This window comes from Xenopus laevis, chromosome 3S, assembly GCF_017654675.1.
Source record: "Xenopus laevis strain J_2021 chromosome 3S, Xenopus_laevis_v10.1, whole genome shotgun sequence".
Taxonomy (NCBI): domain Eukaryota; kingdom Metazoa; phylum Chordata; class Amphibia; order Anura; family Pipidae; genus Xenopus; species Xenopus laevis.
The window spans coordinates 30,644,035-30,667,993 of NC_054376.1; the positions used below are offsets into that span (position 1 = coordinate 30,644,035).

The window sequence follows — 23,959 nt, forward strand, 5'->3', positions numbered from 1 at the left end:
ATTGTATGGGATCCATGATGTTTCTGAGGATTTTCATTAATGAGCCAGAAGGATTGCAGTTCTTTTATATCTTTGAACCTTTATTTCATGCTGTATTTGAGCAAACTGGGCAGGGAATTACTATAATGTCAGTTTTTTTAGAATTTTATTATTAAAGGGGATGTTCAACTTCTAATTAACTTTTAGAATTATGTAGTGGGGTGATATTCTGAGACAATTTGCAATTGGTTTGTATTTTTTATTTGTGTTTTTGTTTTTGTTATTTAGCTTTTTATTCAACAGGTCTCCAGTTTGCAGTTTCAGCAATCTGGTTGCTAGGGTCGAAATTACCCTAGCAATCATGCACTGATTTGAATAAGAGACTGGAATATAAATAGGAGAGGGTCTAAATAAAAAGACGAGTAATACAAAGTAGAAATAACAATCCATTTGTAGCTTTAAAGAGCATTTGTTTTTTACATGGGGTCAGTGATCCCCATTTGAAAGCTGGAAAGAGTTAGAAGAAGTTAGAAAAAAGAAAAAATCAAGGGCAATTGAAAGGTTTCTTAGAATTAACCATTCAATAACATACTAAAAGTTAACTTAACCACCCTTTTAAGATTTGTTTTTGCTTTTCTTTTTCTCATATAAGGAAAGAAGTGCAGAATTTCAGCTGAAACTATTTTAACGTTTTTTTATTCGATGGCAACATGCAGTTATCTACAAATGATATCACTTGCTCCATATTAACATACCACTTATTAGTTGTCATAAAGGCCCGTATAATATCGGCCTGAGAGAAAATGTTATTTGTCCAAAAACGCAACTTGTGTTTTACTATCCCCTTTTGTGGGGCATGGCCAGGGGTTGATAAGGCATTGTCACTTTGCTACAGCAGATTGTGCTACAGCACATTTTTTCGCTTGGTTTCGCCGCGGAAATGATGCCCATAGACTTGTATGGCGTTGTGCGTCAAAATTTTTTTGCCGCGCGTCAAATTTGCCCATCCCTAGTTACATACACACGACTTACATACAACTCATACTTGCAAACAGAGGCTATTACAGTAACATACTGTGGTTTGCTTGGCCTTTATTAGCATTAAGCTTTAATAAACCACCTGCCCCAATCCCCTCTGGTGTGTGTTGTGTACTGCAGAGCACAGAAAAATAAAAAATGTTTAGACAAACATCTGTCTTGTTGCATTTAATAAGTACATGTATATGTTTCAACTTGCATACAAATTAAACAGACCCTATCTCGTATGTAAATCGAGGACTGCCTGTAAAGAAACCTTGTTTTTACTTTATATTGAATTTTATTTGTTCTTTTTTTTTTTTTTTTTTGTTCCTGGCTGGAGATTAAGAGTCTATTAAATGTCACATAAAGAATCATGAATTTACTGTGGATAAAGCAAGCGTAGGGACAAACACACGCACACACACACACACTCCTTCTTTAACATTGATGTATTCATTAGTCTTTGAGATAAATCTGGCCTTTCACTCAGGGGCAGCTTTGCTTGCGTTTACTGGTAATTGTTCCAACTGTATCGCTCCTTAATGACAGGTCTGAAACCTTGTAAAGCTGCAGGCTGCAAAGGTATAATTATCCAGCCAGAGATGCAATATACCAGATTCCATAATATGAAGAAAGGGGTTTCATTGGGATCATTGGGAAGTGATTATTTTTAGGGGGCTGTTCTCCTTTAAACTAACTTATAGTCGGTAGAAAGTGATATTCTCAGACAATATGCTTGTCTTTTTTATTATTTGTGGTTTTCAAATGATTTGGCTTTTTATGTCGCAGATCTTCAGTTTCAGCAGCTATCTGGCTGCTAGAGTCCAAATTATCCTTGCAACCATGCATTGATTTGTATGAGACACAAATGGAATTTAGTCAGGCATTGAATAGAAAGTAAAAAATAGTAACCGCATCCTTAAAATTGTATCCTCACAGAGCAGTAGCTTTTTGATGGCTAGAGTCAGCGACCCCCATTTGAAGGCTGGAAAGAGGCAGGAGAATATGGCAAATAATTAAAAAAAAAAAAAAAAAAAAAAAAGGACCAGTTGAAAAGATACTCAGAAGCAGCCATTCTGTAACATATTAAAAGTTAAATTAAAGGTAAACTAGCCCTTTAAATGGTTGGTTTTATATAAATCAGATGCAAGACCTCATTACCCTCTGTTTTTTGTTTTTATATTTTAGTTACCTTATGTTCCCAGCACTTTCCAGGAGACCGAGACTGAGGCTGAATCTGAAGTCAAAACAGATGGAGAGACGGCGTCAGACAGCGAAAGCAAAACCGACACTGGCGGGACACAGCAGGGCACTCCTACAGATGATACTCCGGAGGTTCTCAACCGAGCCCTGGCCAATCTTTCATCTAGGTATAACTCTTAAAAGGTCTATTTACACATTGTAGAGGTTGTGAGAGGAAAAAAACATGAGCACCAAGAAAAAAACTGCAATAAAACTCGGGCGACTTTTTCTCGAATGCTAGCCTATTTTAAAAAACGCGACTGAATATTTTTGTATTCATAAGAAAACGTTGCACGCCAATTAGCTTCAATTAGCTTTCACGGATGCTAAAAAATTTGAATGTTTTAATGAACCAGGAAAATGAATATATTATTAAAGCTGTTAGAGACAATTCCTATTGAACCTCAACAGCTTTTATTTTTTTTCTGGCAACTTTTTGTGGTTTTGTTCTTTAATAAATGGTGACAATTGCAGCTCCCAATGAATATTCTTGAGTATATTCTTAGTTAAGTTTTTTCGCTTCATTTTTTTTTCTTGAATCGTGAAATGAAAACTTGACTTTTGATAAATTAACCCCTAAATGTCTATGATATTAAGGCATTCTATATCATGTATTGAGCAATTTACACATAGAATAACCAATTTATTTACATGTGTGCCATCCCCAATCCATATTTTGTTTGTTTGTAAAGTACCATAATATTCATTTCACATGTACAAAAGTGCCAGCACGTGAAGGAAAGGCTAAAATTAAGTAAGCTTTGTCAGAAAGGTCTGACTAGTAAACCCTCAAAATATTGCTGAACCACACAGCATTCCTCTCCTTCTACATGGACTTCTGTATCAGACTTCCTTCTTTGAGCTGAAACCTCCAGGGCTTGGGCTTGACCATGCTCAGTTTGCTCCTCTCACCCTTTCGCCCCTCCCTGCTGTAATCTGAGCCCAGAGCAATAAGTGAGCAGGGAGAGACTCAGGCAGGAAGTGATGTCACACCAAGCTAATATGGCAGCTGCTATCCTAAAACAAACAGAGAGAGCTTCTAGAGCTGTTTCCTTGGGTATGGTAAAGCATTCTGCAGACTAAATATAGTCTTATAGCTTGCACTATTGTGGCTAATCTATTGGCAATAAACTGCTTTGATAGCAATACATTTATTGTACATTTTAGACTAATAAAATATTTGATGAAATTATTCTAAAAGAAGCACTGTAGGTATGGATATGGTAGAATTTGTATGTATTTTCAGGGAGGACAGAATTTCCTGCGTACACTCCTGTCTATAAGACATAACCTCAGCTTTTTTAATCGGCCTTCAGTGCTTTGGTTGCAGGCCAGCGCATCCAACTGACTGTCAGCTGGGACATTTCATTGGTCTCCAGCTGGCACAGATTTTCATTTTCAATTTTACTTGGCTGTTCCTACTGGGTTCTTTCAGCACAGCAACGTGTCAGAGTGAATGTCCAATCGTCACTCTGCTTTACATTCAGGCCACTTACAGAGGTACTGAGAAGAGTTCTTTGTTCCACTACATGCAGAAATATTATTGGATCATTTTTTAAATAAATGTCACCAGCTATATAATATATGTTTTGTTTAAATAGGTTTTGTTCATCTACTTTTGGGACTTGATTTAGGTCGCATTCATATAAAAATATAGATAAATTTAAAGGGTACACAAACTTTCAAGCAGCACTGCATATCTTACCAGTTTAATAAGAAATGATATCATAAGACTCTTCCTGTTGCAGGGAGTTCCTTTTACCTTTGCAGTTTGGGCCTTGCCTCATAATTCAGCTGTGAAAAATGCAAAGGTGGGTCACTGGTCCGTTCAAGCTCATTGTTAAATTTATAAATAGTCTACGTTTTTTCACGTTTGACTTGTTACCCGGATCTCTCTCAGTTCTTTAGATAGATCTGCTTTTATCCTCTCGCATCGGTTGCAGGTGGGAGGGGGTGGGGGGCAGGGCCTTGTTGACTGACTGTGGCCTGTTGTCATAGGCACCTTGTCTGAGACCTGTTGAACCAGTCATGGTACAGAGCAAGTATAGGAGTGAATGACAGACACAAGTTTGCTTATTGACAGTACAAATAGAGAACATTCCCTGTAGAGTGCCTTAAATGGGTGGTTCACCTTTAAGTTAAAGGGATTCTGTCATGATTTTTATGATGTAGTTTTTATTTCTAAATTACACTGTTTACACTGCAAATAATTCACTCTACAATATAAAATCTCATTCCTGAACCAACAAGTTTAGTTGTAATATTGGTGTGTAGGGCAGCAATCTCAGGTCATTTTGCCTGGTCATGTGCTTTCAGAAAGAGCCAGCACTTTAGGATGGAACTGCTTTCTGGCAGGCTGTTGTCTCTCCTACTCAATGTAACTGAATGCGTCACAGTGGGACCTGGATTTTACTATTGTTCTTAGATCTACCAGGCAGCTGTTATCTTGTGTTAGGGAGCTGCTATCTGGTTGCCTTCCGATTGTTCTGTTGTTAGACTGCTGGGGGGGGGTTGATATTACTATTATTACTCCAACCTGCAGTACAGCAGTAAAGAATGACTGAAGTTTATCAGAGCTCAAGTCACATGACTGGGGGCAACTGGGAAACTGACATGTCTAGCCCCATGTCAGATTTCAAAATTAAATATAAAAAAAATCTGCTCTTTTGAAAAATGGATTTCGGTGCAGAAGTCTGCTGGCTGGAGCAGCACTATTAAATGAACAGTATCCCTTTAACTTTTAGTATGTTATGGAATGGCTAATTCTAAGCAACTTTTCATTTGGCCATCATTTTTTCTTTTTTTATCGTTTTTTCATTATTTGCCTTTTTTCTTCTGACTCTTTCCAGCTTTGCGATGGGGGTCCCTGACCCCATCAAGAAAACAAATGCTCTGTAAGGCTACAAATGTATTGTTATTGCTACTTTTTACTACTTCTCTTTCTATTCAGACCCTCTCCTATTCTCATCCCAGTCTCTTATTCAAATCAATGTGTGGTTGCTAGGGTAATTTGGACCATAGCAACCAGATTGCTGAAACTGCAAACTGGAGAGCTGCTGAATAAAAAGCTAAATAACTCAAAAAACCACAAATAATAAAAAAGGAAAACCAATTGCAAATTATCTCAGAAAATCACTCTACATCATACTTAATGTTAATTTAGAGGTAAACAACCCCTTTGATGCTCCTTTGAGGAAGAAATGATAAAAGTGACTATTTTGGTTGCAGAATTGCACTCATTGTAGCACATGGGCTGTAAATCATATATATATTTCCTTTCCATGCACATTGTTGCTTTCAAACAAAACCATGCCGTTTCTCTCCATATGATTGCCGAGCTTGAAATACTTAGAGGTTGTCATGGAGGAACAGTGATGACAGCAGATCACGTTGCTTTATTAGGCTCTTGAATTAGACAAGGAAATATGTGTTTCTGATTGGTGTGACTCCTGCATTCCAGGCCTGCTATTCCCTATATACAAACAAGCATATTCCTGTTCCTTATGAAAGTCCCTTCATGCTTTCTATTGGTCTTGTTTTTAATGAGCTTTAAATAGTCCCTTTGTGCTGTTATGTATGTGTGTTGCTGCTGAAATCACATGTGGCTATTAATACCGCAAACTCTTCACAAATTGAATAAACTAATGGTTCATTTAGACACACTTATTTGAAAGACACCCTGCGCACCCCTATTTTGGGTGTTGCTTGAACAATGACTATGTGTCCTATGTACTGTATAGCTGTTAAGCCACAAGTTAAAGGGATCCTGTCATCAGAAAACATGTTTTTTTTTTCCTTCAAAACGCATCAGTTAATAGTGCTGCTCCAGCAGACTTCTGCACTGAAATCCATTTCTCAAAAGAGAAAACAGATTTTTTTATATTCAATTTTGAAATCTGACATGGGGCTAAACATTTTGTCAATTTCCCAGCTGCCCCTGGACATGTGACTTGTGCCTGCACTTTAGGAGAGAAATGCTTTCTGGCAGGCTGCTGTTTTTCCTTCTCAATGTAACTGAATGTGTCTCAGTGGGACATGGGTTTTTACTATTGAGTGCTGTTCTTAGATCTACCAGGCAGCTGTTATCTTGTGTTAGGGAGCTGCTATCTGGTTACCTTCCCATTGTTCTTTTGTTTGGCTGCTGGGGGGAAAAGGGAGGGGGTGATATCACTCCAACTTGCAGTAAAGAATGATTGAAGTTTATCAGAGCACGAGTCACATGACTTGGGGCAGCTGGATAATTGACAATATGTCTAGCCCCATGTCAGATTTCAAAATTGAATATAAAAAATCTGTTTGCTCTTTTAAGAAATGGATTTCAGTGCAGAATTCTGCCGGAGCAGCACTATTAACTGATCCATTTTGAAAAAAATTTTTTTGCCCATGACAGTATCCCTTTAAAGACTGAGATTTTATATGAATTTATGTGCAGTTACTTCTGTCCCTGGCCAAATCACATGGATCCTGCTCCATACTATTCTTTTACATGCTCTTCTATTCTTGTTCCTCATTTAGTTTGGCTTATGTAGGAAAGGTGCATAACACTATCTGAACTTCCAGATATAAATATACATGTATTTATTTTTTTGCTACACAAAATACCTGATTCCATAGATTGACAGCAAACCATGATACACGTGACCAATTTCCCAGCATACCTTAGACACACAGGGGCAGTTTTAACAAGGGTCGAACTGAAAATTACAATTTTGTCAAATTTGACTAATGAGTTATTCAAATTCGATTCAAGTAAAAAATGATTTTCAAGATTTAGCATACTCTGGCCCTTTAAGAACGCAAATATTCAAATCGAATTTGAATCGGGTTTTGAACCTTAATAAATCTGTATTTATCCCTGATTTCTCCTCTCTCCTCAGGTGGAAGAACTGGTGGGTAAGAGGCATCCTCACACTGGCTATGATTGGCTTTTTCTTTATCATCATCTATTTGGGACCTATAGTGCTCATGATGATTGTAAGTCTTAATACAGGAAGCGGGTAGGGTGAAGGGTTTTACTAAAATCATAAAGAGATTTGGGTGTAAATTGAAAAGTTCCATAAAACGTTTTTTTCGTATCTTTTCTGCAGGTGATGTGTGTGCAGATCAAATGTTTCCAGGAGATCATCATGATCGGTTACAATGTCTACCATTCCTATGATTTGCCCTGGTTTCGCACTCTCAGCTGGTAGGTAACGGGTTAGGGTTTACATTACTAGTTAAATACTGATTGTAATCGTGTATACATCTCCTGTAGCATTTATTGATATTTATCCTAAAAAATTCCCTGCTTCAGTTGTAATTCCAGATAGTCTAAATTATTCACACCATCAAAGATTCTGATCTATATATACTCACTATAATAAACATGTTGCATACTAATATGCCCATGGAATGACAGAGGGTGGCCAAAACTGTGCCCAACCAACTTCTGTTTCACAAAATGATCCAGTATTTTCATTTGTGCATTTTGGTTGTTGAGGTGTGTGGCCAAATATCCAAGTGAAAATCCTGCTGCATGATTGGTCTGATTGTGGCATGCTCAGCCAATGTTAGGGTGAAGACACACACACAGAGCTACTTGTTGCAGCTACAGGTATGGGACCTGTTATCCTCAATGCTTGGGACATAGGATTTTCCGGATAACAGATCTTTCCATAATTTGGATCTTCATGCCTCGTCTAGAAAATCATGTAAACATTAAATAAACCCAGTAGGCTGGGTTTGCTTCCAATAAGGCTTAATTATATCTTAGTTTGGATCAAGTACAAGCTACTGTTTTTATTATTACAAAGTAAAAGGGAATCATTTAAAAATAATTGGATTATTTGGATAAAATGGAGTCTATGGGAGATAAGTAAAATGTAATGTGGAGCTTTCTGGATAACGAGTTTCTGGATAATGGATCCCATACCTGTACTTGTCATGGCTACAGAAATAGACAGTAGTGATAATTGGCATTGCTAAGACACTACTTGTGTTTTAGTAGAGGCAATTCTCAGTATTGTCTATGGCAGGGTATTTTGTAGTCCCAAAAAGTAGCTGCTACTAGTAGCTCTGTGTTTCTTCTCACTTAGAGAGAGTACATGCTGCCTCTGTGTGTGAGGATGACTTTTTATGGTTTGTTGTGCTTTTCATGCTGGTGCAAATGCATTTATTTGTTTACATTACATGTATTTTTTTCCCTTAGGTATTTTCTGCTGTGTGTCAATTACTTCTTCTATGGAGAGACTGTAACAGACTATTTTTTTACACTGGTCCAGAGAGAGGAACCTCTAAGAATTCTCAGCAAATATCATCGTTTTATCTCTTTTGCCCTATATCTGCTAGGTAAAAAGCTATGTGCTCTTCCCTCATTTACAAATACCTAGTGATTGTATTGCATTTATCTCTTTCCCCTGTTGGCAGTGATTTTTATATGCTATTGTATTACAGTAGAACCCCAACGTTACCTTTTTAGGGGACCAGACAAATATAGTGTAAAATAAGGGAAGATATGATCATGGAAATGCATTATTATTGCTTATTGTATACAAGTGGGACCACAGTAAAACTTGGGAAAACTTAAAAACAGGGTATGTAAAATTACTGTCATGGGAAAACGTTTTTTTTCCAAAATGCATCAGTTAATAGTGCTGCTCCAGCAGACTTCTGCTCTGAAATCAGTTTCTCAAAAGAACAAACGGATGTTTTTATATTTAATTTTAAAATCTGACATGGGGCTAGACATATTTTAAGTTTCCAAGGTGCCCCCAGTCATGTGACTTGTGCTCTGATAAACACTCTTTACTGCTGCACTGCAAGGTGGAGTGATATCACCACCCTCCCTTCCCCCCCCAGCAGCCCATCAGCAGAATAATGGAAAGATAACGTAGATAAGAACAGCACTCAATAGTAAAAATCCATGTCCCACTGAGACACCTTCAGTTACATTGAGTAAGAGAAACAACAGCCTGTCTGAAAGCAGTTCCATCCTAAAGTGCTGGCTCGTTCTGAAAGCACATGACCAGGCAAAATGACCTGAGATGGCTGCCTACACACCAATATTACAACTTGAAAAAAATAAACTTGTTGGATTAGGAATGAAATTTTACATGGTAGAGTGAATTATTTGCAGTGTAAACAGGTTAATTTAGAAATAAAAACTACACCATAAAAATCATGACAGAATACCTTTAAATAGACTGGAGCACTGCTTATATTTGTGCTCCAGCCTATGGCAGATAACTCCCAGCCCGACCTGTGCCACCTTTCATAAAGATCATTGACTGAGGGGTGACATTTTGCCAGAAGCAGAAGTCCAAATGACAGCATCCAATATGTAGATAAAAATGTCTTTCTTTAGCAGGGCCTAAAAGTAACCCAACACTTTTGAGATCATTTCTTTTTGCCACATTCCAGGACCTCACCGAGACCGAGCCCACTCATATAGACCCACCTACATCTTCCTGAGAATGGATAAAGCAGCATAGTAGGAAGCTTGTGGGCCTTTGCCAACATTAAAGGAAATGGCAGGCGCAGCTCATGGTTGAAGGTGTCTGTAGTTGACTAGGAGTGTGTAAAAAAAAAAATAGAAATGACATCTGAAACAGTATGTAGCAGCCATGAGAATGTAATTATTATTATTTGGGAGTAGGGTTGCCACCTTTTCTGGAAAAAATACCGGCCTTCCTATATATTAATTGTTTTTGCCTATTAATAACATTGGGATCAACCATCATTTATACCGGCCAGGCCAATAAAATACCGGCCAGGTGGCAACCCTATTTGGCAATTATGGAACCACTTTAGAAAGCTCTTTAGAACCTTCATTGGGTTATTATTCAGGCAACTCCATATAGAAAAATGTGTAGGCCTCTTCCTTAGTGGTACTTTAGTGAGCAATAGAGCACCTATACAGTTCCTGCTCGATGCAGACGTCTCTCTACTTTTTAGCATATCACTCATTTCTCAGTATAACGGCTGTCCTATCACTTTATATAACTGATCTCTTATAACGGTACTTATGTTTTTGCAGGTTTCTGCATGTTTGTTTTAAGCCTGGTGAAGAAGCATTACCGACTACAGTTTTACATGGTATTAATATTCATCTCTATGTTGTTTGTTGCTTTCTTGAATTGTGTGTATTTTTTCGTTAAATGAATTGTTCAGTATAAAAATAAAAACCTGGTAAATAGAAAGGCTGTGCAAAATAAAAAAAAAAGGTTTCTAATATAGTTAGTTAGCCAGAAATGTAATCTATAAAGACTGGATGTATAACATGATAGCCAGAACACTACTTCCTGCTTTTCAGCTCTCTTGCTTTCCACTGATTGGTTACCAGGCAGTAACCAATCAGAGACTTAAGTGGATCATAACTGTTGCTGTTGAATCTGAGCTGCATGCTAAGGATCAATTGAAAACTCACTGAACAGTTTTGTCCCATGTGGCCCCCCTTCTAGTCACTGTCTAACTAAGCTGAAAAGCAGGAAGTAGTGTTCTGTTCTGTTATGTTACACATCCAGTCACTCCAGCCTTTATACATTAAATTTTTGGCTAACTATATTGGAAATATGTTTTATTTTGCACAGCCTATCTGTTTAGCCAGTTTTTATTTTTACACCGCACTGTTCCTTTAAGCTATAACAGTAAAAACAATTGCTTCCCAGCAAGATATCTCCCAGCAATAGGAGAGTTTTAGTTCATGCTTTGTTTCCTGTGCTAGGAAGTACTCACTTCTCTACGACCTTTGCTGCCCCACATTTTGTCAGTAAACATGTGGGGTAGCAAAAAAATAAATCAGGACAGCACTTTGGTAACTTTATGCCAGTGTTGTAACTTTAATAGTGAGCAGCACTAAAAGTATTTATTTATTTTAGCATGTATGTAATAAATGTGGCTACTATGCTGAATGACTTTGCAGTTTAGCAGTAGCCAACAGTCAACTGGAATAAGAGCTTTAGCTCTTCTGATTCCAGTGCCTTTTGCATCAGCACACATTCCCAATAAAAATATAGTATAGCATATATTAAAATGCAGCCCTGGATCATAGAAAGGCACTTATGCCAGCAATATAGAGTCTACATCAGTTGGCACTTAAGATTTACCTTTTAGCATGGTATAGACAATGGCATTCTTAGGCAGGCCATACGGGGGCTGATTGTACGTGCTCTCGAAATAATCGGCTCAAGGGCCAAACAGACATAATAATGTATTTATTGTTCTGCTTGTTCAGGCAAATCACATATACACACTATGAATAGCAGAAAGTGAAGAGGAGCTCTGTGGGTGCACCATGCACTAGTCGACAAGGTGCATCAGCAGATGAAATATTCAAACCTACCCAAAGTGACCGATATTCACAGTACATGGATATTGTTTGGCATTGGTAGGCCAGCATACACATACAGATAATTGCACTGAGCTTTGTTTGGAGTGGTTATAACATGTGCATGTACACTCACCATAAGACAATCTGCAACTCTTTTTATATTTTCTCATTGTGATGTGGTGAATTTAGTTTTTTTTGTTTGTTAATGCTAATTTGTTTTGCTGGCCAGTAATCTTGTGTAAATAGCTATGTGTATAATTTATGTAAATACTTTGGGTGTTATTTAGCTTTGGTTAACAAACTGAGGCCTACCGTATATACCCGAGTATAAGCCGAGTTTTTCAGCATCCAAAATGTGCTGAAAAAGTCTACCTCGGCTTATACTCGGGTCAGCGGTACCCGACCCGAGTAGCTGAGATTGCAGTCACTTTTAATCATTCCTATACCAACAGTAGACTTGGGGAGAGACTGCAATATCCCACAATGCCCTCTGTTGGTTGTATGAAAGAATAACAGTGCGCCCTCTGTTGGTTATATGAAAGAATAACAGTGACTGCAATATCACACAGTGCCATCTGTTGGTTATATGAAAGAATAACAGTGACTGCAATATCACACAGCGCCATCTGTTGGTTGTATGAAAGAATAACAGTGCGCCCTCTGTTGGTTATATTAAAGAATAACACTGACTGCAATATCACACAGCACCCTCTGTTGGTTATATGAAAGAATGACAGTGCGCCCTCTGTTGGTTATATGAAAGAATAACAGTGACTGCAATATCACACAGCGCCCTCTGTTGGTTATATGAAAGAATAACAGTGACTGCAATATCACACAGCGCCCTCTGTTGGTTATATGAAAGAATAACAGTGACTGCAATATCACACAGCGCCATCTGTTGGTTATATGGAAGAATAACAGTGAATGCAATATCACACAGCGCCCTCTGTTGGTTATACGAAAGATTAACAGTGATGGCAATATCAAACAGCACCCTCTGCACATGGTAGTGGGACAGTGGGACAATGCACACAGTAATCCGTTTGGCAATTCTCTGTCACCATCAACTTTGCAAAGATGTCCGGTTGATCGCTGGGGGGGTCGCTTTGGCAGAATGTGCGCTGCTGGGAGACAGGGCTGTAGTTGTGTCTAGGCTTATACTAGAGTCAATAAGTTTTCCCAGTTTTCATAGGTAAAATTAGGTACCTCGGCTTATACTCGGGTCGGCTTATACTCTAGTATATACGGTACTTTGTTTGAAGCATGTGACTCAGCTGTGTTCGGAGTATATGTAAATGGTGCTAAAACAATTGTATATTGAAAGCTGTTTTTGCTGTATGTTAAAACACAAGAGTGTGCATGGAAAGCTTTACTTTTTATATATACATGAAATTTATTGTACAAAGCACTTACCTACAGCTCTCAGAGAAGCCACTTCCTAAAGGGGTGGGCAGCCTCTCCTAATGAATATTTATAGGGTAGATGCTGATCACATGGTGTCAGCATAGAGCAGTCTGGAAGCTATAAAAGCTGCAGACTGAACTCATTGGGGTGTGTTAAGCCTTTGTGAGAGGTTGTTCTGGAGCTCAGGAATGTGTGTTTGCAGGGTTACTGCTGACCTCCTGCTGGTGAAAAGTGCATACTGCAGCTTTGCACGTTGTTTTCTTTATTTGCATGAAAAATAAAGCACAAACTTTCCACTGAAGATCTGCCTGGCTACTGTACTTGCATGCGCCCAGTGACATATTGTGGCAGCGGTGGGATAATATTAAAGTGCCGCATAAGGCAATGCCAGGGTACAGATGTGGAAAAGACAAGCCTGGAGAGAAACCCCAAAAATTACCCAGAAGTCACAGCAGGGTGCAAAAGTGAGCACAAGATCACAGCAAGGAGTAAAACTAATAGGCAAGTGAAGCAGAACTCCTTTCTGGTGCCATGGGAATTGCTACTGCTGAGCGTACAGTGAAACCAAAGGCACATATCTTAAAGGCTTCTACAGAAAAGGAAGAGCACCCTACAATGCCAGAGACTATTGCATCTTTACCACCTTCAGGTTTAGATGAACTTCTGAAATGGATGGTTCTGAAACAAATGGTTCTGAAACAAGGTGGAGGAGCAAAGATGGAGGCAAGATGAGGCTAAAAGGCGAGAAGAGGAGCAAAGGAGATTTCAACAAGAGGCACGGGAGCACCGTGAGGAAATGCTCAGGCTACAACAGATGCAGCACAAGCAGCTTGCTGAAATACTGCAATCCTGGAAAGCACAGAGTCCTAATCCTACAAGTCTTAAAGATCTCCGCCTGACTAAATTGACTGCAGATGATGATATTGAATCCTATATCACCATGTTTGAAAGAGTTGCTCAAACGTGCATTTGGCCCAAAGAACAGTGGGTGATACGTCTTGCTCCATATTTAACTGGCAAAGCACAGAAAGCATACAGCAGTTTAAATGCCAGAGATGCTCAGAATTATGACTGTGTGAAAGATGCCATATTTCGTCGATATGAGTTAAATGCTGAAACTTTCAGACAAAGATTCAGGACATACAAGTACAACAACTCTGAAGGTCCTCGTGAGGCATATGCCCAGCTTTATGAACAGTTGTTAAAATGGATTCAACCAGAAAAATAAACTGGTGAGCAAATCCTTGAAATTATTGCACTGGAGCAACTGGTTGAAATTCTGCCTGAAAAAGCAAAGTTATGGGTACAGGAGCATCGACCTGAAACAAGCTCAAAGGCAATTGCTCTAGCGGAGGACTTTTTGCTCGCTAGAAGGGAAGCAGAGCAAAGAAATACTGTACGATACAAACCCTTTCCGCAAAAAGAACCACAGCCCAGAGTAAATCCTCAAGACCGCGGAAATGTAAAATGCCACAGCTGTGGAAAACTTGGACATATTGCCAGATTTTGTCATAAAGTACAAAGCAAAAGTAACCCTACTAATGTTGTTGGAGACAATGGTGGTTTCTTGGTTGAAGCACATGTAAATGGCCAGAAAGTGCAAGCCCTATTGGATAGTGGAAGTCCCCAGACACTGCTTAAAGCTGGTCTATTAAGAAATCTTAATATTTTAGGAAACACCACGATAACCTGTGTCCATGGTGACAAGAAAAAACATGCTTTGGCCAAAATACAAGTTAAAGTTGGATCAACTGTCCACAGACTGATTATTGGACTAGTCCCCAAGTTGCCTTACCATTTGATTATTGGAAGAGACTTTCCTAATTTTCTAAGTTTGTTGCCACAACAGAGGACAGAGTCTCCTATGGTAGCAGTAACTACGAGGACACAAGCAAAGCAAGCTGTTGCCAGTGAGGAAACCTGGAATAAACTTTTCCCCTTTTCTTCAGATTTGTTTGAAGGACAAGGTAAGCCTGGTAAGACCAAAAGGGAAAAGAGACTTTTAAAGGCTCAGTGGAAAGCAGAACACAATGAGCCCAAAAGAGACTTTCTTGCTACAGTCAATTGGGACATTGATATTGAAAAGGCTCAGAGAAAAGACAGCAGTTTGTTGCCATTATTTAAAAAGGTTGTAAGTAATTCCGAAATATCTGATGAACAGCCTTGCTATGTTTTGCAAAATTGTATCCTTATAAGGGTAAGACAAAACAAAAAATTGGGGGTAATACAAGAACAAGTAGTGGTTCCCAAAATGTTTAGGGAGGAAATAATTCGTTTGGCCCATGAAACACCATGGTCTGGTCATATGGGTAGAGAGAAAACTCTGAATAGGATCTTATACAGATTTTTTTGGCCAGGTATTCATCAGCAAGTAGCTGAATACTGCAGTTCTTGTCCTGTATGCCAGAAAACTGCACCTGTTAAGCCAAGTGACAAAGCTCCCTTGATCCCAATACCAGTTGTGGGGAAAGTATTTGAAAGGGTAGCAATGGATGTAGTTGGCCCTTTAGAAAAAAGTAGTAAGGGTAATCAGTATATACTTGTTGTTTGTGATTATGCAACAAGATACCCCGAGGCCATACCACTAAGAAACATTACAGCAAAATCTGTGGCAGATGCCCTAATTAAAATATTCAGCTCTCTTGGTATTCCCCGAGAAATCTTAACTGATCAGGGAACAAATTTTACCTCAAGTCTTTTAAAAGAGCTGTATGTACTACTTGGAGTAAAAGCACTGAGAACTGCTCCTTATCATCCCGAAACTGATGGTTTAGTAGAGAGGATGAACCAAACCTTAAAGCGTATGCTTAAAAAGTTTGTGGGGGATGATCCAAAACACTGGGATAGATGGTTACCCTATCTTCTTTTTGCCTATAGAGAGGTACCGCAAGCCTCTACTGGTTATTCACCTTTTGAATTACTTTATGGAAGACAACCTAGGGGTATCCTTGATGTAATTCATGAAAACTGGGTAAGTGATGAACATAGTCCTCAGAGTGTCATTGCCTACATTGATTGTATGAGACAGAAATTGTGCAAAATGTCAGAAATGGCACAGCAAAATTTAGCTGAGGCTCAGTCCAATCAAAGTACCTGGTATAATAAACGTTCAAGGGAACAAACATTTAAATCTGGTGAAAAAGTCCTACTTTTACTTCCCAGTCAGCAGAATAAACTAATGGCTCATTGGCAGGGTCCCTTTCAGATTTTGAGACAAGTGGGTCCTGTAGATTATGAAATTCAGATTTCAGGTAGAAGGAACAAAAAGATTTATCATATAAATCTCCTAAGAAAGTGGAAGGAGAGGAAAGAAAATACTTCTTTGATGGTGTTGCAGGAATGTTCACCTGATATGGCTGAAGAAGCATATCAGAGACTGGACAGAGAAAGTTCTGAAGCCTGTAAGATTAATATATCTTCTGTGCTAACTTTAGATCAACAAACAGAACTGGGCAAGTTATTAGACAAGTACAATTGTATTTTTGTGACAACACCAGGTAGAACTAATCTTGATACAGGTGATGCAAAACCTATTCGTCAGCAACCCTATAGGATGCCTGAAAAATACAAACAAATTATAAAGCAAGAAGTAATGCAGATGTTAGAGTTTGGTGTAATTGAACCTTCTGTAAGTAATTGGTGTTCACCAGTAGTACTAGTTCCAAAAAAAGACAGTTCTATCCGTTTTTGTGTTGATTTCAGGAAGATCAATCTCATATCTAAATTTGACTCATACCCAATGCCACGCATTGATGAGTTAATTGACCAGCTGGGTGGAGCTAAATTTATCTCTACCATTGACCTGTCAAAGGGTTATTGGCAAATACCCTTAGATCCAGAGTCTCGAGAGAAAACAGCATTTGCAACTAGCCAGGGACTCTTTCAGTTTGTAACCATGCCATTTGGTCTCCATGGGGCGCCTGCGGTACTTTATGGACCGCATCCTAAGAGGGCATGATTCATACTGTTCTGCTTATTTAGATGATGTGGTGATATTTAGCCCAGATTGGCAAAGTCATCTGCGACATCTAGATACTGTTGTGTCTCTTATAAAATCTGCTGGTCTTACAATTAACCCGAAAAAGTGTGCTCTAGGTTTTACAGAAACTAGATATTTAGGTTATATTCTAGGAAATGGCAAGGTAAAAGCTGACAAAACCAAAATTAAAGCCATTGCTGAGATTCTTCCACCAAAAACAAAGAAAGAGGTACGTTCTTTCCTAGGTTTGGTTGGATATTATCGGAGATTCCTGCCAAATTTCTCTGAAATTGCTGCTCCATTGACTGATCTCACTAAAAAGAATTGCAAAGACCAAGTTATATGGAATCCACAATGTGAAGTAGCTTTTCAGAAGCTTAAAGACATGTTATGTACTGAACCAGTTCTTAAGAGTCCTAATTTTGATTACAGATTTATAGTACAAACTGATGCATCTGAGAAAGGTTTAGGTGCTGTACTGAGTCAAGAAATTGATGGCGAGGAGCACCCTGTGCTCTACATAAGCCGAAAACTATTCCCTAGAGAAACTAGGTATAGTGTCATTGAAAAAGAGTGTTTAGCAATAAAGTGGGCACTAGAGTCATTAAGATGTTACCTGCTGGGTCAAGAGTTTTCCTTAGTGACTGATCACCACCCACTTGTATGGATTAACAGAATGAAAGATAAAAATGCAAGAGTTACAAGATGGTACCTTGCAATCCAACCATTTAGATTTACAGTTCACCACCGGCCGGGTAGTCAACATCACAATGCTGACTATTTATCTAGATATGGTGCAGGAACTGAAAAGGAAGAATAATTCTGTCTTTGAGGAAACTCACCTTCATGTGAGTACTGATAAGGTTTTTTTGATTATTTCTGAAGAAGGTACCCTTCTTCTTAAGGAGGGGAATATGTGATGGGGTGAATTTAGTTTTTTTTGTTTGTTAATGCTAATTTGTTTTGCTGGCCAGTAATCTGTGTAAATAGCTATGTGTATAATTTATGTAAATACTTTGGGTGTTATTTAGCTTTGGTTAACAAACTGAGGCCTACTTTGTTTGAAGCATGTGACTCAGCTGTGTTCGGAGTATATGTAAATGGTGCTAAAACAATTGTATATTGAAAGCTGTTTTTGCTGTATGTTAAAACACAAGAGTGTGCATGGAAAGCTTTACTTTTTATATATACATGAAATTTATTGTACAAAGCACTTACCTACAGCTCTCAGAGAAGCCACTTCCTAAAGGGGTGGGCAGCCTCTCCTAATGAATATTTATAGGGTAGATGCTGATCACATGGTGTCAGCATAGAGCAGTCTGGAAGCTATAAAAGCTGCAGACTGAAATCATTGGGGTGTGTTAAGCCTTTGTGAGAGGTTGTTCTGGAGCTCAGGAATGTGTGTTTGCAGGGTTACTGCTGACCTCCTGCTGGTGAAAAGTGCATACTGCAGCTTTGCACATTGTTTTCTTTATTTGCATGAAAAATAAAGCACAAACTTTCCACTGAAGATCTGCCTGGCTACTGTACTTACATGCGCCCAGTGACACTCATTGTATTAGATTATTTTTTGTTCTGCAGCGGCGCAGTTTGGAATTTGTTTTTCCAATTAAAGGAAAAAGAAAGGCTAAAATTAAATAAGCTTTATCAGAAAGGTCTATATAAATACACCAGTAAACCCTCAAAATAATGCTGCTCTGAGTCCTCTGTCAAAAGAAAGACAGCATTTCTTTCCTTCTTTTGTGTACACATGGGCTTCTGTATCAGACTTCCTGTTTTCAGCTTAAACGCAGGGCTTTGGCTTGAGCATGCTCAGTTTACTCCTCTCTCCCCCTCCCTCCTCCCTTCTCTGCTGTAATCTGAGGCCAGAGCCAAGTGATGTCACACCAAGCTAATATGGCAGCTGCTATCCTAAATAAGCAGAGAGAGTTCTAGAGCAGTTTACTCAGGCATGGTAAAGCATTCTACAGAATAAATATAGTGTTATCGATGGCTTGTGGGTTATCTATTGGCAATAAACTGCTTCTGTAGCTTTCCTTCTCCTTTTAGCTAAATATATGTTACCAGATTGATTTTAGCTGTTGGTCCTTTTTGACCACACTGCTGACTCTCTATGGATGTTTAGCCAGTATCAGTTTGTTCCGATCATTCTACTATTCTATCATATTGCAGGTGATCTGTCCAAACGAGAAACTTCACCTGCCGATGTACCATGTCGGAGTGTGCATAGTGCATGAGCAGTAGAGGAAGTTTAGAAGCCTGCAAGTCACATTACAAGATACCTTATAACAGTGGCCAAATACAGGGATGCTATTCCTCTAGGCCAACAGCCCTAACAACAGAAAGTAACGGGTATCTGCTTCTTCCCTTCCTGCTTATACTGTTGTTAGGGCTGTTGGCCTAGAGCAATAGTACCCCTGTGTATGGCTACTGTTATGGTATCTTGTAATTTTACTTGTAGGCCGAGTGGTTGGATAACCTTAAGGGTTAGATATTGTAGGAGACTTTTACCCTAGCAGCCAATTATAAGACATAATCATAAGACTAATAATTCCAGTCTGTAATGAAACCAGCTGGAAAAGAACAGGCTAATCTAAAGCAGGCTAAATGTGTATTTAAAGGTAACCTGCCCTTATTTTTATAACCATCTCTGTTCATCTGAAAGCCTTATGTATATTTTTTTCTGGTTTATTCTTCTAGTTTGGCTGGACACACGTCACTCTTCTTATCGTTGTCACTCAGTCACACCTCATCATTCATAACTTGTTTGAGGGAATGATTTGGTAAGTACATGTTGCTGATTTGCTGCAGAACTCACCTATGACGATATGAGAGAGGATGAGATGTGTATTATTTTTTTTCTCAGCGTACTATTCCTCTTAAACATCATATTGCAATATTGTTAAAAAGACATTAAGCAAGAACAAACCATTTCAACCTATTTGAACACGTCTACAAAGAGAATCACCTTCAGTTCAAGGGTTTTATGTCACCAAAACTTGTGACGACCCAACATTGAGGCAACAAAAACGATATTCCCTCCTGTATCAAACTAACTGTGCATTATTGACGCAGCTGTGTCACTAGCTAGCCATAAAGCTTGTCCTCCTACTTTGCACATCAAGGGACAATATTGTTGACATGTTGCCTCTTAATTTTATCCTTCAGTTCTTAGTTTCTGCAACAGGCATTCATATTTGATTTAATATTTATGTATGTTAAAGGAGAACTAAAGCTTAACTAAAGAAGTAGGCTAGAAATGTTTTATCAGCACAAGGCAACCATAGTCTTTTAAAAGGGAAGATTGTTGCCCCGAAAGATGCCCCAGTAGCTCCCCATCTTCTTTTCTGCTGATTCACTGCACATGCTCTGTGCTGCTGTCACTTTCTGAGCTTAGGGACCGACTCAAAATATACAGTACACATAGAATAGAAATGTCACAATAGTAATTGATTAGTAATTAATACAGATAATTACAACATAGCAGCACAGAAACCAGTGCAATTAGCATCAGAATGTAATAATCAGCCTTCTAGCATCAGCTTATATTACAGACAAACCTCATTTTCTGCTTGATAATTTGAAACGTTCCCTAAGCTTAGCTTCTCAACAGCTGCTCAGAGCCCACTGAGCATGTGAGTGTCACAGACACTTTCCAAGATGGTGACCCCCTGTGACAAGTTTGAAGTCCTGGATCATTGCTGCTATTGACAAGCTGAAAGTTTAGGCTGGTGCAATAAGTTCAGTATATAAAATATGGCATTTTTAACCATATTTCTAACAACGGAGTAGCCCCTGCCTGTTACGTAACATAATTATTTTATCTGTCATAAATATCATTGGATCACAACATTGCATACTGCTGTACCATGGCTGTTTGAGCCAATTTGTTCTCCTTGTAGGTTTATTGTTCCAATATCCTGTGTGATCTGCAATGACATCATGGCCTACATGTTTGGGTTCTTTTTTGGTCGGACACCGCTCATCAAGGTTAGTTCACTCTGATTTCTGAATTGCTGCTCAACACTTCCATAAAGTCAGACGGATACCAGGTTTTAGATTATAATCAGATCATTTAGATTGGCATTCCAGAACCCACTGCTAAATTGGAACCTAGACGTTACATAGACCAATCACAAGAGTACAAAAACATTAATCCACTAGGACTGTAAATTTAGACTCTTAAATATAGTCTATAGTGCTACAAGCTAATACTATAGTATTTCAAAAGTAGTGAGAAAAATCCCCTGTGCTCAAAAGTTTTATTTATTTGTTTGATTTTGCTGTGAAAAAAGGCAGGGGCAGAAAGAACCAAAGGGGAATAATCTCCTAATTCTCGGTCACCCTTCTCAAAGTAACACATTTCTTACACTTCTGTTTTATTCCTAAAGCTGTCACCCAAGAAGACTTGGGAAGGTTTTATTGGAGGCTTCTTTTCCACTGTAGTCTTTGGATTGTTGGTAAGTCTGCAGCTCACAAGATTGTTGTCATTTCACAGTAAATGTAGCACTTGACAAAAGCAGTCAGACCTCAAATAATGTCATGTGTTGCCTTCTATGTCCTTACACATTAGCAATTTGATTAGGAATTGCACTGCCCTTGAATGAGACTTAAAGGTCATGATTTTTATGGTGTCGTTTTTATTTCTAAATTCCACTGTTTACACTGCAAATAATTCACTCTACAATATAAAATTTCATTCCTGAACCTATAAGGTTTTTTTTAAGTTGCTGATATTGGTGTGTAGGCAGCCATCTCAGGTCATTTTGCCTGGTCATGTGCTTTCAGAAAGAACCAACACTCTGCTTTCCGGCAGACTAGTTTCTCCTACTCAATGTAACTGAATGTATAACAGTGGGACCTGGATTTTACTATTGAGTGCTGTTGAGAGCTGCTATCTGGTTACCCTCCCACTGATCTGTTATTATGCTACGGGGGGGGGGGAGAAAAGGAGAGGCGGTGATCTCACTCAAATTTGCAGTACAGCAGTAAAGAGTGACTGAAGTTTATCAGAGCACAAGTCACATGACTGGGGGCTCCTGGGAAACTGGCAATATGTCTAGCCCCATGTCAGATTTCAAAATTAAAGTGGACCTGTCACCCAGACACACAAATCCGTATAATAAAAGTCCTTTTCAAATTAAACCAATGAAATCCAATTTCTATTTTTTTATTAAAGCATTCATAGCTGTTGCAAACTCATTTAAAAATCTCAGCTGTCAATCAAATATTGTCTGCCCCTCCTCTGCCATGGAGGCAGCACAGATAATTACTTTCACTTTCCATTCAGCATCTTCCTAGATGTCACTGCTCTCCACACATTCCCCTGTTCTCTTCACAGTTTAATTGTGTAACCAGGGCATGGGGATGACATTGGGTCCCCCATTCTGGTGCACAAACAAGATTCTGAGTTGATGCAAGGCTTGTCTTAATAAGTGTCCACAAAATGGCTCCTGCCTGCTTGCTATAATTATGAATTCTCAGACCGAAGGAAATAAGATTCAAATAATTCATACAGTGTAATTAAAGTTCATTTTGCTTGACTAATGTGCTAAAATGGGATTTTGAATAATTTTTTTGGATGACCTTGTGTTTTTCTTTTCTAGCTTTCATACGTCATGGCTGGCTACAGCTACTTTGTGTGCCCAGTGGAGTTTAACAATGATACAAACAGATTCACAGTTGATTGTGAACCCTCAGAGCTGTTTCAGCTCCATGAATATCACATACCCGAACTGTTCCATTCTGTCATTGGCTGGGTAAGTACTTCCAGGCCCGTATTTTTGGAAAGGCCACCTAGGCCCGGGCTGGGGACGGCATGCTGCCCAACCACACCCACATTTGTTTAAAAACACAGGGGATGCGCTGGATATTTTTAAAATTTCCTGTGCACCAATCCCCATTGCTCCAGTCCTGATGATCAAAATTTGCACAAATAAAGGGGAGGGGACGGGGGTGACGAATGGCAGTGGGCCTAGGGGCGCCCACTATGTAAATCCAGCCCTGAGTTCTTCAGAAAGTATATGGCCTTCTACGTGTGCTCAGCTGAGCAATTTAGTCGGGAAGTTTGGAATATGTATCATACATCCAGTGCAAATTCTTTTCATCTGTTGTGTATGCATGTCTTACTTACGTATGGCTTTTTTTCTCCTACAGAAAACTGTTTGGATGTACCCTTTCCAGATACACAGTATTGCTCTCTCTACATTTGCCTCTCTCATTGGTCCGTTTGGTGGGTTCTTTGCCAGTGGATTTAAGAGAGCTTTTAAGATTAAGGTAAGGAATTGTATGTCTTATGAAAGCATGATAAATTATTTAAATACAGACATTGGATCAGTTATCCCGAAACCTGTTATCCAGAAAGTTCCGAATTACGGAAAGGCTTTTTCTATAGACTCTATTTTATCCAATTTATCCAGATTTTTAAAAATGATTTCTTTTTTCTCTGTAATAATAAAACAGTTCCATGTACTTGATCCCAACTAAGATATAACTAATCCTTATTGGAAGCAAAACCAGCCTATTGAGTTTATTTAATGTTTGCATGATTTTCTAGTAGACTTAAGGTATGAAGATCCAAATTACAGAAAGATCAGTCCCAAGCATTCTTGGTACAAGGACAGTTTTAGGTACCATAATGCTCCTATAGCTCTCACTCCCTTCCCCCAAATAGATTTGGGAATGCCTGTTGTGTATCCTTCATTTATTGGATTAAAAATCTTGAGACTGACATTCTTCCACGTTGATCAAATTGAGAAAGGAGGCACAGTGCTCTGCACAAATGCAAATGTCTGCTTATTTTTTACTTCTTTCCAGTGCCTGATGGTACACAAGGCTCAAAAAAGAGCTGCTTTTCTATTAGTTTAATATTTTTGTCTTAAAGGGGAACTGTTGTAAAAATGAAAATTGAATATAAGATTCCTCATACTGAAATAACACAGTTACACAGTTTATCATAAATGGGGAAGACTTGGGGAAGTTAAGGGATAGATAGTTACATCATAGACTTTTACAGGAAAGCTGGT

The 23,959-nt window shown here is 38.7% G+C and overlaps 1 protein-coding gene across 1 annotated transcript in view; it reads left to right on the forward strand.

Moving 5' to 3' along the window:
* cds2.S (CDP-diacylglycerol synthase 2 S homeolog) overlaps positions 1-23,959 on the forward strand; it is a 33,985-nt gene that overhangs the window by 8,403 nt on the left and 1,623 nt on the right. The window contains exons 2-11 of the mRNA XM_018255164.2: positions 2,188-2,369; positions 7,119-7,215; positions 7,329-7,426; positions 8,429-8,568; positions 10,256-10,314; positions 19,635-19,717; positions 20,837-20,924; positions 21,326-21,394; positions 22,541-22,693; positions 23,091-23,210. Of these exons, the coding sequence (XP_018110653.1) occupies positions 2,188-2,369; positions 7,119-7,215; positions 7,329-7,426; positions 8,429-8,568; positions 10,256-10,314; positions 19,635-19,717; positions 20,837-20,924; positions 21,326-21,394; positions 22,541-22,693; positions 23,091-23,210 (1,089 nt within the window). The remainder of the gene's footprint in view (positions 1-2,187; positions 2,370-7,118; positions 7,216-7,328; positions 7,427-8,428; positions 8,569-10,255; positions 10,315-19,634; positions 19,718-20,836; positions 20,925-21,325; positions 21,395-22,540; positions 22,694-23,090; positions 23,211-23,959) is intronic.